Source organism: Phalacrocorax aristotelis, chromosome 18 (genome assembly GCF_949628215.1).
Source record: "Phalacrocorax aristotelis chromosome 18, bGulAri2.1, whole genome shotgun sequence".
In the NCBI taxonomy this organism is placed as follows: Eukaryota; Metazoa; Chordata; class Aves; order Suliformes; family Phalacrocoracidae; genus Phalacrocorax; species Phalacrocorax aristotelis.
Genome location: NC_134293.1, coordinates 9,893,992 through 9,909,279, shown reverse-complemented (window position 1 = coordinate 9,909,279; position 15,288 = coordinate 9,893,992). Strand labels below are relative to the sequence as shown.

Sequence of the window (15,288 nt, the reverse complement as noted above, 5' to 3'; positions counted from 1 at the left end):
ACTGCAACGCTTTCATCATCTGCCTCCAATCTGTAGATGTCATTTGGAGATAGGATTAGGTTTTTGCTAGTTTGATTTTCTAAAAGATTATCTTGATATGCAGTGGAGAATTTGGTATGCATGTGGGATGAAAACTAGCTTTCAAGGAATTTTCAGCTAAGCACCGACAACCCCAAAGGAACCTTTTACAGCAGGCGCACGTATAAGTTTGCTCTTCACTGTATATTCACGTTGAACTTGCAGCATCCAGTTCTCCCTGCTGTTTGTCATCAATACTTTTTGAATGGTTGTTAATAGCTACATCAGATGACTCTAGGGATTTTGTCATTCTTCTTGAGATGACAAGCAGCTTAGTTCCAACTCTCCAAAATGTTTCCTTGACACTAAGACACAAGTTAAGTCATAATTTAGACACAGAACCCAACATGGGGCAGCTACATAGGTTAGCATATTCTGGTGAAGAAATCAAGTTTAAATACTGTTCTTCCATCATTTTATCACTTAGTATCTTTGCTTATTGGCTGGTACATGCGCATCTCTGGTAGTGTTCATGAGACACAGTTTTGCACCTGGAGACAGTCATAAGTGAGTTCTGCTCCTCCAGCAGAACAGCAGAGCACAACACTGACGTTAGCGCGCTCGTATTTGGTAGCAGGAATGGTAACAGCTTTTTCTTCTGTTTTGTCATGTGTGCTCATCATCTGGGACTGTGACCAGGACCCCCTGCTCCCAACCCCTGGTAATGTGGTTAGCATAACAAATGCAATTTTGTAAGGCAAGCAGCCATTCTCTGTGACCCAGTGGGCCACATGTTCCTTCCCTTTCCCTTCATTCTCAGGCCTTGAAAGTCCTGTGAACCTGAGAAGCAGACAAACCAAACAAATTTCCTCTTCCCCTCCCTCCCAGCCTCAAGGTTCCCGAGCACCAGGCTGATTACTGTCTTCCTTAATGGCCTTGAAGGTCTCAGACAGGCAGCCAGCCCTGTGGCGGCGATGTCCCCACCGGACAGGGAAGTGTAACAGCACACGGAGCACTGTCCATAAAATCAAGCAGTGACAAGTCCTAAGGGGGGAACTTGGACCAGAGCTGCTGCTGGACAGCGAGACCTGTGACCCACCATGGCCAGGGACGCCTCCACCATCTGCTTCCTCCGAAGATCGAGTGGCTTTTCTTTTATATCATTCTTGAGTCTAGATTATGACTTTTATATTGATATAGCAAGCCACGTATTAAGATCTGCAGAGGGTGTAGGTGATTAGAACCATAGGTTAAGCTGTACTATAAATTCTGTATTTACGCTACTTATAAATTGTGCTACATTGATCCTGCTCGTAGAAATCCCGTGCCATTCTAATAATAAAATCTATGCTATACTAATTATAATAACCTGTTAATAAAAATAAAGCTTTAATTGTAACTACGATTTAGTGCTGTCATCCTTCCGCCAAGTATCCCTAAAAGAACCTGCCTGTCCCCTCAGTATCAGGTGACAGGGATCAAAAGCCCGCATCATTCAGATCATGTTTTCCTTCTGAATATGTCTTTGTGACCAACAAGTAGAAGCTCATCAGCCTTGAACAAGACACGCTGTGGGTTTGGTCAGCAGGCGCTAGCAACAACTTGGGCTCCGTAACTGCACTGCACCAGGCTGGGCTACCTTCACAGGCACGTGCTCACACTCCTCCAGCCACTTCCTGAGCCAAACCATCACTGCCCGACTGCTTTGTCTTGGAGCCAGTACCAGTCTTCTCAGGGCTTCAGGGCTGAGGCCGTTTCATAAAACCTTCCTGACCAGCCTATTTCCCACAGGAATGCAAATGCAAATCACTTTTCTTCTGCCAGTCAGAATACAACTTCTGTACTCATCCAATTCCTCTCCTGCCGGGCATGCAAGCTAGCAGGGGCTATGGACAGAGCAGGATGTTGGACATAGGGGCTGGCACTACATAGCGCTCTCCCCTGAGACGGCAGCAGACTCATGGAGCAGCAGAGGAGATAATGAGCTTCTGGGAAAGAGGGAATGCAAACAGGGAGAAAAGAACTGGGGGAAAGGAGGCTCAGACAGCTGCTGTCTTCTGAGCTGTGTTCCCTGAGGTGTTATCAACAGCTTGCACAGATGTTCTCTTCTCTCAGAAATGATGCAGAGGTCACACGTGAATAGTGAAGACAAGTAACACAGAGTGACTGTTCATAACACTGTGCCATAAAAATGGTTACAGCTAGTCATCTTAGCTACAGGGCTTTTACGGGATCTGTAACGTACCTGCTTTGTCCTCATAATCAGTATAACCATATTAAATACAGCAAAAGCAACAGAGAAAAGGGCTAATTTAAAAGCCCACATAAGAGTACAGTTAAGTTTAAGACTCAGTCATTAGCCTACCTACTATTTTCATAGTCTAATTTGCTGCTCAAAGGAACAGTACGTTATTAAGACTCAAGACGCTAGGTTAACCTATACTGCAGGAAAAGTTTAATTCCTACATACATGCTAAAGTGACATCCTTATGACATAATTTCTTCGCTTAATTTAGATCTGTAATGTTCACTTTAAGTAGTCTTTGATATACTTTTTTACAACAGAATACTACGAGTATATAAAACAACGTAATGGTACTGCAGTAGTGCAAATACTACCAATTTAGATGCTTGCGTCCCTGTCTGAACTAAGAATTCCTCTGGTATTACTAAAATTTCACAGTTCAACCAGGCTGAGGTTGCCAGTTAGCATTTTGGGGTTGGGAGCAATTTGTTTGCTACCATTGGTTCAGGCATACAATCTTTCAACACTTGGCTTAATTGGACAGTTAAAAAAGTGCCCTGAGGCCCAAGAGACAATAGAATACAACTGAAGAGAAAAACAAGTTCAGGAAAGTAATTTACTGACTAGTGCCCATGCAAACGCACAATTAATTTTTTTCCATATTAAACATTTTCTCCCAACTTCAGTGAGTTCATGGGTGCAATTGTAACAAAAGTCTATTCTTGTAGTCTTGTTTTGACATGGTCATTTTTGTTACCTTTGGATGGGAGCATGCATCTGCTGAAAAGTATTCCTGATGGCAAAAGTGGTTAGAATGCATTGTCTTTGCACTACTGTGTCCCGTCATCCGAGCAAGTCACATTCTATAATAATAAATGTCACTAGAACCAGGATGTTTATTACTGCATTTCAGTTAATCTAATTTTGACAAATATCACATATCAGCAATTATTCCATGATACAGACAGTTCCTTACCCAGTAAATTATGAACTATGGAAATGACTGCCTTTTCTCTACATCTCAACAGACTAACACTGAGCTCATTGTTTTACCTTCTGGTCAGCTGCATCTCAGAATCAGTTGATAAGAGTGTTAGTAACACTGGCCTGGACAGCCAGTAGAAAATTGCTGTCACTTTGTAGCTAAAGAAAATTCAAAATGAGGAATTATTTGCAGTTGTTATTAGTAAAAGCAAACAGTAGCCACCACTAAGACTGACAAATACAAAATCACACTGTACTTGTACCACTCACACATTTGAAGACCTACCTCCTGCAACTGGTTTGTCCAATGGTACATCTTCTCGTGTCGAATTCAAAAGCTCATGCCTAAAAGATTTAATATACGTGCTTCAACGGTGACATACACTTTGATAAACTAAAAGTTACAGTCTACAGTTACAGCCTCAAGTTACCACTGAAGGATCAGGAAAAAAAAAAACCAACAGTGGACATCACAAACCCCAACACGAAATTCCAGTTAACACCAAAGTATTTTAAGGGCTGGCTGGAGCCCTACTGACAAAAACATTCTTCGTGCCTGACACCCATATCCACCTGAGCCATAACGTATCATGGTAACATACAGATTACGTTAAAATTATATCTGAGGTCTTAGATGTGCTTCATTGGAAACAATGATCCAAATTAAAAAGTTAACCTTTAAAAATGAAAAATCTCAAAGCAGGCATTTCTGTTTCCCAAATACATCTAGTTTTATCCATATTAGAACAACAAAATATTTAAAAATTCTGATATTTCTCACAGAGCAGAACTGGTTTTTGGGCTGCTGTGGTTACCACATATTACAAAACCAATCAACAGCATAAATTAATAACTGTTAACAACTAAGACAAATTTGACAGAAGCAGGTGCCAGCACTGCATAAATATTAAAATCTATTGAAAGTCAGTGTCTGATTTTAAGTGAGAGAAAAGGTAGATCTACACTTCTTCCTCTTTTCTGGTTATCTGCAAGCATCAGGATGACAGAGGCTGAACATACCTCTCAAACTTGAGAAACTAGCATCGGTGCTAAAGGCAGTACGCGCAGAGGCATGGGCTGCCACCACCACCAGCTCTGAGCCTGACCCCTGCAACTGGCAGGCTCCTATCCACTTTGAAACCTCTTCCATTAGGCCTTACACCACTGAACAACAGTAAAATGTCAGCTGTTACTCACAGAAGCTTCACTTAAACTGTAAATGCCCGTCTGTGGTGTGAAACCACACCTGGCTGAAGTGAAACACCAAACTGTAAAAGGTAAATATCCACCCACTACCAAAGCTGTGCATCGGCCTGCCACAGTTGTACCTGCAGCGCTGGACCTCAAGCGCTCTGTAGCTCTGAGATCCAGCACTCGGCATCCACAGATGCTGGCATATCTCCCTGCATATCCTGCATTCAGGCTTGGTCCAGGCTCCCTTCCAATCCCACCTGCCTTTGCAGAAAGTAATATCAGGGTTCTTTTAATAAAGACACCAAGGCAAGACAAGAGAAAGAAAGAAAGGAGCCCAGAACATCTCATGAGTCTCATGTCCTCACTTTAAAAGGAGACGATACCCTGCCAGGCTAGCTATGGCAGGCAACTGAGCCCTCAAGCACTTTCTATGTACATGTAAGGCCTCCCTTCATGTATACTACCTGAACTACCTCCAGACACACATCCAACTAAGTCACAGGAACCAATAGCTATTTTGGCCTCAGGCCTGCCCTGGGAGATGCTATATACAGATACAGCCATAGATACCTTGATATAGCATTCCAGCAAGAAAAAAATAAAAGCACAAGCTGAAATTCAGGCCAGGATCCTCAGCTAGCACAAAATATCCCCAACTCAATGGCTTTCAACATGTATTATAGATGCAGAGATTAAAATAGTACAAAAAGATCTGCCCATGACAAGAAGTCTGTAATATTGAAGAGATCTGTCCAGACGTCAGGCACCACTGTGGTGCTCTAGTAAGCTGAATTTATCAGAGTGAACATCAGTTAAAAATTATTCATCGGTACCGGAAAAGAATATGTCAGTAGAAATCAGATTGGAAATTCTTGAAGATAAAATGAAGCAGACAGGAGCCAGCAGAAAACAATGAGTAATATAGGGACATAAATGCAAAATTCCTTACTTTTTAATCACAAACCGGATCCGCTCCTTTGCTAGAAGTATCCTCTCAAGGCGGGGAATGCCGTACGTGGATGGCCGCCTGAAGGGAATTCCTTCTGGCAGCCCTTCCACATATAAGTCTTCCACGTGTGATTGGAAGAGCGGGTATGGGATGGACACTGGACCTTTTGCTTTTATAGCTTGAGCTTTAAGAAAAAAAAAGAATAAAAACATTAGACCAGCTTGTGGCTCTATTCACACGATCTGTTTGATATCATTAGGAAAAACATTAAAATCAGCAGACAGGCAATAACCCCCTCAGCACATTTAAACCTGCGAGCATTTGTATTTGGGGGGGGAGGGTTTGCTTTTCTTTTATAGCAAAATTACTCCAATTCACAGTAAACAAGCTGAAGACGTGCATACATATGCAGATTCTCCTCTTCCCTTTACTCTGTAAACATTTAATAACAGAGACTACAACCTGTTACAGTAAAGTTTCACAGTATTTTGGTTTTGTTTAATAGCACATTTTGAAAGATGAAATTATCTAGACTTAATTATAAACCAAGAATGTTTCGGTTCATAAGCTCTGATTACTATTATTTGTTACTACTGGGTTACAAGAGTCAACGCTTTGGAGGAGGGGAACACATCCCTTCTTTTGCGTGAATTCCTAAAGCTTCAGTGTATTTTAGAAATCCAAGGAGTGAATAATGAAATAAACAATACATTTCTAACACTACTGAAAAAAACACGGCCCTACTAATGAAATCTTTCCAGCAAATGAAAAGCAAATAACAGATTCACCCACAGCTGCAAAATGACCTCAGTGTATTCCTTTAAGTTATGAGGACCATAACCATATCAATACACCTATCAGGCTGGCAAACACTGGAGAATGGCATGACGGTTTGCAAATACCAAGAGGGCTAATTGCTGTATACACACAAGGGTACGTTAATTTTGTAGGCCATGCAACAAGAATTCTCTATTACCATCCGACTGGTCTGCAAATAGTTTGGTACATTCTCTTGTTTTGCTATGGAAATTAGATGCAAAAAATTATTTGAGGAGAGAAAGGCCAAGCTAAGGCCAAATTAGAGTACAGTGATGCTGCGGCAGGGTTTCCGAAAGCAAAACTTCTCAGGGCATCTTTTCAAGCAACTTAATGTAATGTGAACATGGCCAGTGGTTCAGACATCAGGGCATACAAAACGCTCACATTAACTCTTAAAAGCAATAAAACAATTTAGGTTTTAAAGGCAATTGGGTAACAGACTCTTTCAACCACTTGGAAGCAGAACAGTTCCAGGGAAGCTCTGAAAATACTGTCTGTATCTTAGTCTCATGTTCTGAGGAGAACCGAGTATCAAAATTTTAGAAAACTGAGAACTGCGTTTCAACCAGACTTGGTTTCAACTGCCAAATATAAGATGGCCAGAACTGGAGACAGAGAATAAGTATGTACAGAGAGGGACACAAACCTGAAGATGACTCTTGGCAAAGAGACTAAAGAAACCCTATTCAAACCTGTGTCAAAGGAGCTGCAAAGCAACCACAACAGAGCTGTTGTGTATCACATCAGTCCTTCATTAAAGTAGGTTTTTATTGCAGTCATATACCTCTTCCAAGAAATTAAAAAAAATTATTCTCAGCCCTGGAGGCTGTTGTGGCAAGTGGTGAAATGCATAACAAATCCAGCAGATGAGAGTTGGATGGAAATGAGCGTTTGTGAATCACAGTTCGCCGCAGGAAAAAAGATTTAAGACCTTCACTAAAATCTACATCACTACACAGCGTCAAGTAAGAACAGCTTCAGAATAACAAAAGTCCTATTTGTTTAAATAAGTAACTAACAACAGGTAAGTTTTTACAAGTGAGAGTATTTATTTCTCCTAAATCAGCAAATGTTTTAGCAAAGACTCTTCAGACAGCCAACGAACAGGATCAGCATCGCAGTCGGTAGTGAGGCTTCTTAGATTTGGAACCTTACACGTTTTTCCATAGAAATCCTACTGAATATAGGTTTCATTTCTATAAATGAGTCTGTATTTGTGAGCCACTGTCTTACATTTACACTATAAAAAGCAAATCCATTTAGTTTACATTTAAATACAAAAATTAGTCTCTTTTCAGACATGGCAGTTATAATGGATGACAATGACTGACACTGCTAAAGCACTTTGGAGTTCCAGAAGCCAACAAATCTAAGGAGTATTCTGGAAATTCTGACATCCATAACTCATTTCAGTAAGTGGGAAATTGCACGCCCATGCAGACAGAAAGAATTGGAATTTGATATGGAATTGGTTTGTGAATCAATGAAATGTCATCCAGAGGGAAAAAGAGGATAATTTAATACCATCTGCCCTGCTACGGTAAGTCAGGAATAGCTCTCTATTCAACAGACTCCACAGGAGATTTTTAGGCTGGCTATGTGCAAACACCAAAACCAAAATTAAAGCAATTCACCAAGAATGATGCTCCTTTCTAGAACAATTAAAATACTGTTAATCAGATTGTGAACTGTTTTTCCCCGGTGTCAGTTGCTTTCGGTGGGCTGTTTAAATGTCAGATGATAGTCAAACCCAAAACATGTAGTAAGTCCAACATCACAAGGCCCGTTCTGAAAGCACTTCCACTTTTCACAGCAGAGCAGCACCACCATTTATTTTGAAATTTCTGCTGATACTGTTTTAGTCTGTAATATGTAGACACAAAATATATCTGGGTACAACATCTGGAGACAAACTCCAAAGTCTAACATGTGTGCTGCTTTTTCTCTCCAGGAACAATTAACATACAATTGTTGCTTCACTGCAAGCCAGTCATAGTCAGAAAGAAACAATCAATCAGCGGTAAGCGCTCCCCAGAGCCATTTTAAAAGATCATTTCACTTAAGGACTCAGTATAATTACAGAAAAAAGGCCAGCTCTGTCAAATGTGGGTGGCCCCAGACATGAGCACACTGGAGCTCCAGGAAACTGAGCACAACTGAAAAATAAAATCAAGTTTCACACTTAGGTGCCAAATACAGGCAGCCAATTTTGAAATTACTCTGCTCATCAAAAAAGCTACTTTCTCCAGTTTTATGGCTTCTAACAATATTTAGCCCTTTGATGCTATCAGTATTGGTATGCTCCTGAGACAACAAGAAGACACATACCAAAGAGCTGTAATTTACGGCATCAAAGGACTAGAGGCGATTGTTTGGAAAGGAGTGTAACACATACCATATTTTTTTTCAAACAGCTCTTCAACTTGCTTTCTCAAGTCTGTAATTCGCGCATTCCATTTCTCTGCAAAGAAAAGAGGAGGATATGTCAGCTTACAAATGAAACGAAGAAGCTCTTGTAAAATCTATGTTACCACTAACTGAAATATGCAGTGTGCTTTTATTGCGCACTTGCATACAGGTGCCTGTGGAGTACAGTATAGGCTAGACCGTAAAACATATGGATACATTCAGAAAGAAAAAGGATAAAATCAAATGTTTAAGATCACCTCCAAAACTTGTGCAGATGTTAAATCAAGTTTAAAAAAAAAAATTAAAAGGACACAAACCAGGCTGAAGTAACTCCGAAAATGGTTTCTCTTTGACAGCTCGGTCAGCAGCTCTCACTGCCATCAGAGGCAACGTCAGTTTGCAGCGCTGTTGATAGTTACCTAAATCCAGGCGCTGAAAAGCTTAATTACTAAAGCTTCCAGCGAGTACATGAAGCTGTTTTGGCGCAAATCTGTACAGCGCTCTGGATCAGAAGGCATCGTGCCACTCTCTACCTTAATCCAGTATTTCTCCAAGTCCTGATGCTGCAAAACATCCCCATGAATCCTACTTCTGAAAGAATATGCAGGCTGCAAGAGAGAAGTTATCCAAATCCAATTGTGCTCCATGGAAAGCTGGATTAAACAGCAGATTTTTAACATCTAATTTTCTGCCTGTGACAGAATGCACATGTTTTCAGAGCTTTTTGTAACATCTCAACACCTTTAGGAAAATGCCACAACTCTTACGTAAATGGTACCAGATGCTCGCTGGCCTCTACGAATGAGTTAGGAAGCAAGTGCACCTACAGCTTCCTACACTAAAGACTTGAATCTAGTAACTGCAGAGGTCAAAAAAATCACAGAATCATAGAATGGTTTGGGTGGAAGCGACCTTAAAGATCATCTAGTTCCAACCCCGCTGCCATGGGCAGGGACACCTTCCACCAGAGCAGGTGGCTCAAAGCCCCATCCAACCTGGCCTTGGACACTGCCAGGGATGGGGCATCCACAACTTCTCTGGGCAGCCTGGGCCAGTGCGTCACCACCTCCATAATGAAGAATTTCTTCCTTATATCTCATCTCAATCTTCCCTCTTTCAGTTTAAAGCCATCACCCCTTGTCCTATCACTACATGCCCTTGTAAACAGTCCCTTCTCCAGCTTTCCTGTAGGCCCCCTTCAGGTACTGGAAGGCCGCAATAACGTGTCCCTGGAGCCTTCTTTTCTCCAGGCTGAACAACCCCAGCTCTCTCAGCCTGTCTTCATAGGAGACGTGCTCCAGCCCTCGGATCATCTTCATGGCCCTCCTCTGGACTTGCTCCAACATGTCCGTGTCCTTCTTATGTTGGGGACCCCAGAGCTGGATGCAGCACTCCAGGTGGGGTTTCACCAGAGCAGAGTAGAGGGGGAGAACCACCTCCCTTGATCTGCTGGCCACGCTTCTTTTGATGCAGCCCAGGGATAAGGATGGCTTTCAGGTCTGCAAGCACACACTGCTGGGTCACCTTGAGCTTCTCATCAGCCAACACCCCCAAGTGCCTCTCCTCAGGGCTGCTCTCAATCCATTCTCTGTCCAGCCTGTACTTGTGCCTGGGATTGCCCCGACCCACGTGCAGGACCTTGTGCTTGGCATTGTTGAACTTCATGAAGTTCACGTGGGCCCACCTCTCAAGGCTGTCAAGACCCCTCTGGGATGGCACCCCTTCCCTCCGGCACATCAACAGCACCACACAGCTTGGTGTTGTCAGCAAACTTGCCATGAGGCCGCTCAAGCTACTATGCTGCCAGTTGTCAAAAATTTCGTATATCAGACAAGATAGAGGATTGACTTTGAGTCCGTAACAAGCTCTGAGGCAGACTCAGCAAACAACCTCCTCTAAAATTCAGGCTGGTCTTCATCAGAGAGAGAACAGCCAGCAAGAATGTCACACCATATGACAAAGCGGCCATATAAAAGTATACAAAGAATACTGGTTTGAATAGGTTGTTGCTGCAATCTTAGAAGCTGCTCCCACCCAGCCTGGTCTCCCTCTGCTTGTCAGCATGCTCACAAGGGTGTTCCTACAGGGGCCAGTCATTTGTCAAGGGTTCATTTTTCCCAGTCACCAAACCCCACAATCACTGGCCAAATGTTCCCTGTGGGTATTTTCAAGGAACTATCTCCATGTCACTCTCCCTCCAAAGGAAACACTACGGGGACTAATAATGAAATACACCACAAAACAGGCATGTTTATTTGGAATGGCGGATACACAGAGAACAGGCAACTTAAAAAAAATCATGAACCGGCTCACATTTTGATCAGCACACTGCTTTTTTAGCTACTTTTGTATTTTATGAGTAAATTGTCAAGTTTGGCTACGGAGACAAAATTCAGAGGGTTTATCAAGTAACTGGCATTATTTTTAATCAGACTGCCAGCACTATTAACCCCTTGGGTTCAGACCAATTACTTTAAAAACACTCTTTTGCCACACACGCACTTTGTGCTTCTGTAGCAGAGCTGAAGATGTACCACAAAGCTAAGCTGATATTCTGATTTGGTAACCATTCTGCAAAGCAGTTTAGCCTTCCCATAGGCACCCAGATAGCGTTGGTTTCCTTCTATTCCTATATATACACCTTCTGATACATAAGAAACACCATCCCAATTAAATAACAATCTGGCAAAATTCCCCAGCCCGTCCAGAGTCTCTTCAACCGACCCCAGTCTCTGCTCCAGATAACAGCCACTGCAGTAGGGGCAACCTGCACCGTGAACACAAAATGATGCTCAGATACTAAGCACTCTCCTGTTCCCATCACCGTGCCAAGCAGTACTCCATGGGGAAATAAAATGGAAAACCCACAGCAAGTCTAAGCATGCTGCACGCTGGCAAAACCTGTGTTCGACAGCGCGTAAAAACGGAGAAAAACTATACACACTTTCCATCACCGTCCCAGTGAGACAACAGCTATGGGGACTTTTTTTTTCCACTAAAATGGTACGACACAACTGCAAGACACAACTTGAAGCTTTTCAGTTTTTGGTAGAATCTCTAAGAAAGCAAAACGTTGCAGGAAGAGATTTTTACTGACAATGTCAGTTTCTTTCACCAAAGATATTTTTAACCTTAAATAGTTGGTTCAGAAATATTTTTGAAATCCAACCTCCCTACCCAAGGACGATCAATTTCTATCAAATATTTTACCAGACACTTTTCACTCCCCCCCCCGGACGCAATTATTTTGTTCTTCCTGTTTCCATGAAACTGAGAGCACAGCACATTATTCACCCTGTTTCTCAGGCCACTTGGGGTACCTGATCTCTGACTCAGTCGAGATGTACAGGAAGTGTCTCCAACTCACAGCTATGAAACATCTGGATCTTATGTAAAATACTGAAAATCCTTATCAGATGAGACAGATTTCTCTCTCAGGCATCTACACCTCCTTTCTAGTCTTGAGTGCATGTGCCTTTGTCATTCTGCAGCTATTCAGCATAGAATTGAACACCTCCTTTCTCCTGTCCAATTATCTAATATTAGACTTCATTCAGCAAAGGTGCAAAGTCCTCTGAAATATCCAAACAGCAGCGCTGTAACTACCAACAGTTGCTGCTTTCATTACAGCAGGTAAACTCTATTTCTCCAAAGCTTCTCACACTCATTTTGTGTTTTAACCAGACCTTGCAACACTGCAGAGAAATACCACTTTCTATAGGTGAACCCAAAAAGTGAATACGAGGGGCAATAACCTCAGTACAATTTAGGAAGCCCGGGAATAAAGGCTTCTGAATAAGCTGTGAGCTGCAAAACACTGTAATCTAACTGCATGGCGGGTGGTTAAGAGCAAAGTTTTCTTTGAGAGATAATCTACCAAGTCACCTCAGAAGCAACAGCGAGCAGGTTAGCTCTGAGATGTTCTTTAACTGGTGTTTCAACATTGCAAGTTCAGCTCAAAATATTAGGATGATAAAAGTTTATTACCTTTGCTCTCCATGTCTGATCAACCTCACTGTTTATTTCTTTCAAACCCTGCTGGCCTATCAAGCTTAGATGCTGCTTTCTACCAAGGGAATATATTTTAGCAAAAGCTTCTGCAGTATTAACTGCTCAATCTTCTCCTCTACTAATATTGCCACTATGTGGTCCTGACCCAACCAAAACTAACTAATGCTACATGTGGAACTGCCTATTAGTATTAATGACCTTTTGAGAGTAGAGCTCTCAACAATGTTTTATGCATTTTCACTGAAATTAGCATGAAATAACATGTTTCACACAAAACAGATGTCAGAAGAGGTCCCATGGGGATTTCTCAATTGACCTCAAGCCCCAGCATTCCTAATAAACATCTCAAATACTGTGCCAAGCACAGAACCTTATAGAAGTACACAGATTCATGGGATATCTGCCCAGAAATCAAACCAGAACAAGAAATAAATAACAGGTATGGGGCTGCAACAAATCACACGGGAAATATCTGTAACCAGAATGACTACAGTGTGTGGACGCATTTCTGCAGTGAGAATTCTACATAACGTATCATGAAAGAACACTACCAAAAAGACCCCAACTTTTTGTGTGTCTACAGGGATTAAGGCAGGCTACTTGGCGTAACAGAGGCATTTGGTTACCTTCCCAAACATGGCTCCCCTCAGCAAATCTTCACTGTCCACAGCATGTTTCAAGAAAGACCAGCTGGACAGGCTCCTAACCTCCAGTTTGTCATAATTCAGTACATCAGTAAACTCAGTCTTATCTTCTCGTCCAAGAAATCCGCTGATAAAAATCTAGACTTATTTTTATGTAATTAAATTATGTGCAGTGCCTGTTTAGATGGTCACTTTCACTAATGAGAAATAACAGAGGTAGCCTATGATGATGACTCTATTGCTGCAATACATCTACAAAGAGCCCTGGGCTCTTAAATGATTGCTCGCACTGGTGCGGCTCATTCCTGCAGTGTGAAATCGTCTAATACCATTTTATAAAACAAAACAGAGACACAAAATAATCTTTAATTTTTATCTTACCAAAATTGAACTCTCGCACTTTTCTTCTCCCTGTATTGGCAGCTTCATTAGCTGACTCGGTGTTCTTTGGTCTCTTGTTAGGGGGCAAGTAGTCGTCATCATCTTAAAGAAACATAAAAATACCACTGCTTTAATGTCCAGAGAGCTCATGTGCAACATTGGAAATGCTTTCAATTTCAAACCTCTAATGCAAGCATTGAACTGTGCTTTATCAGGGCATCAAATTTTGCAACACAGTACTTATCTGAGTAACTTTAGAAAGCTACTGGCCTGTGTAGGAACAATTTGCGTAAGAGAACCAGCACAAGGCATAAGATAGCAAAAAGTAAAGCAACTACTGTACATCCGAAGGAAACAATCTCATGATCATAACACATCTCAGGATCATAAAATGGCCATGCAACAGCCAAAGAAATCAGGAAATAAATTATGCAGACATAGACTACATTTTTTATCTAATTGGAAGTATCCTTCCACCAATAAGTCTTGAAACACAGTACCTAACTTTTATCTCGAAGAGCTCAAAGGTGCTAAAACCAGTTTCAAACCAATGTAAAACTGATGGACATAACTGAAAGTCAGTTAGCAGGTCAGCCCTGCCTCAAACCCACGCAAACACACAGATGGGGAATATTGCAAACCCCAGGTATTTTTCAGTGAGCTGCTACTTAGCCAGGCACTTCTCAATCCAAAACACTATCTTCCCTACCAGTTAATGAGTTCTTAAAACTGTCCAATTACCAGTTCCCTACAACCTTAGAGAAAAGAAATTGTTAAAGCAGACAAAGAAAATTAATTTCACATACAGAACAGCATCCGCCCAGGTCACCAAGGGTATAGCCTACTTAGGAAGAATATTATTACCTATTGACATCTCTTGCACCTATGCAGTTGCATTATATTGTTAGAGAAAACCTTTCCAGAGCATTTTTAGTTTCAGTGGTAAAGGCCTTTACATATACACAGAATTTAATGACTAGTCTCTTATTACCTTTTATGTTGAGGTAATGTAAGAATTATTTTATTGCTGGATTATAAAAAGGTGAAAGTCATGCCAGAAATGCCAGCTTTGTCCTAAAATGCATTGCCTAATTTCTAAATTGTTAATTTGGTAGTCTTAATCTTACCCATTCCAGAAGCAAGGATTGCAAAAGCCAACCTCAGAAGTGTCTTAAAGTAGTTACAGGGCATGTAATTCATAAATACAATAAACACAGCTGACTTCCAACCAAAGTCTTAGCATGAAAACAACATGGAGACTAAAGCACTAAAGTGGCTTTAGCGCTGTTTCGATGAGAAAGGGCAGTGGTAAGTATAAAGGTTTTTATCCCATATTTATCGATATTCGACAAATAAATTGAAGCTTCACTTACACCACCTGTATCATTATTTCTGTTATGGTACAATTCTTCCCAGAAGCTAGTGTTAACTAGAAATTTTATATAACTACTCTGTGCTTATAAAACAACGAATGTTGTAAAATCTTTTAAAAATCTTTTTTAAATCTTAATTAAGGGCTGTTGAATAATGAGCATTCTTCGCGAAAGATGCAAATCTCTGTCACGCATCATTTCAAACCAGCCCAGAGAGTCCAATATGCTTCAGTGTATTGTGGTTTTATAAATCTTCTGGAC

General features: G+C 41.3%; 1 protein-coding gene across 23 annotated transcripts in view; it reads right to left on the bottom strand.

Moving 5' to 3' along the window:
- GTF2I (general transcription factor IIi) overlaps window positions 1-15,288 on the bottom strand; it is a 78,070-nt gene that overhangs the window by 22,015 nt on the left and 40,767 nt on the right. For all 23 annotated transcript variants that reach the window (XM_075113259.1, XM_075113265.1, XM_075113272.1 and 20 more), the window contains 4 exons: window positions 13,655-13,756; window positions 8,605-8,670; window positions 5,391-5,574; window positions 3,534-3,592 (listed from right to left, as the gene is read on the bottom strand). In XM_075113259.1, the coding sequence (XP_074969360.1) occupies window positions 3,534-3,592; window positions 5,391-5,574; window positions 8,605-8,670; window positions 13,655-13,756 (411 nt within the window). The remainder of the gene's footprint in view (window positions 1-3,533; window positions 3,593-5,390; window positions 5,575-8,604; window positions 8,671-13,654; window positions 13,757-15,288) is intronic.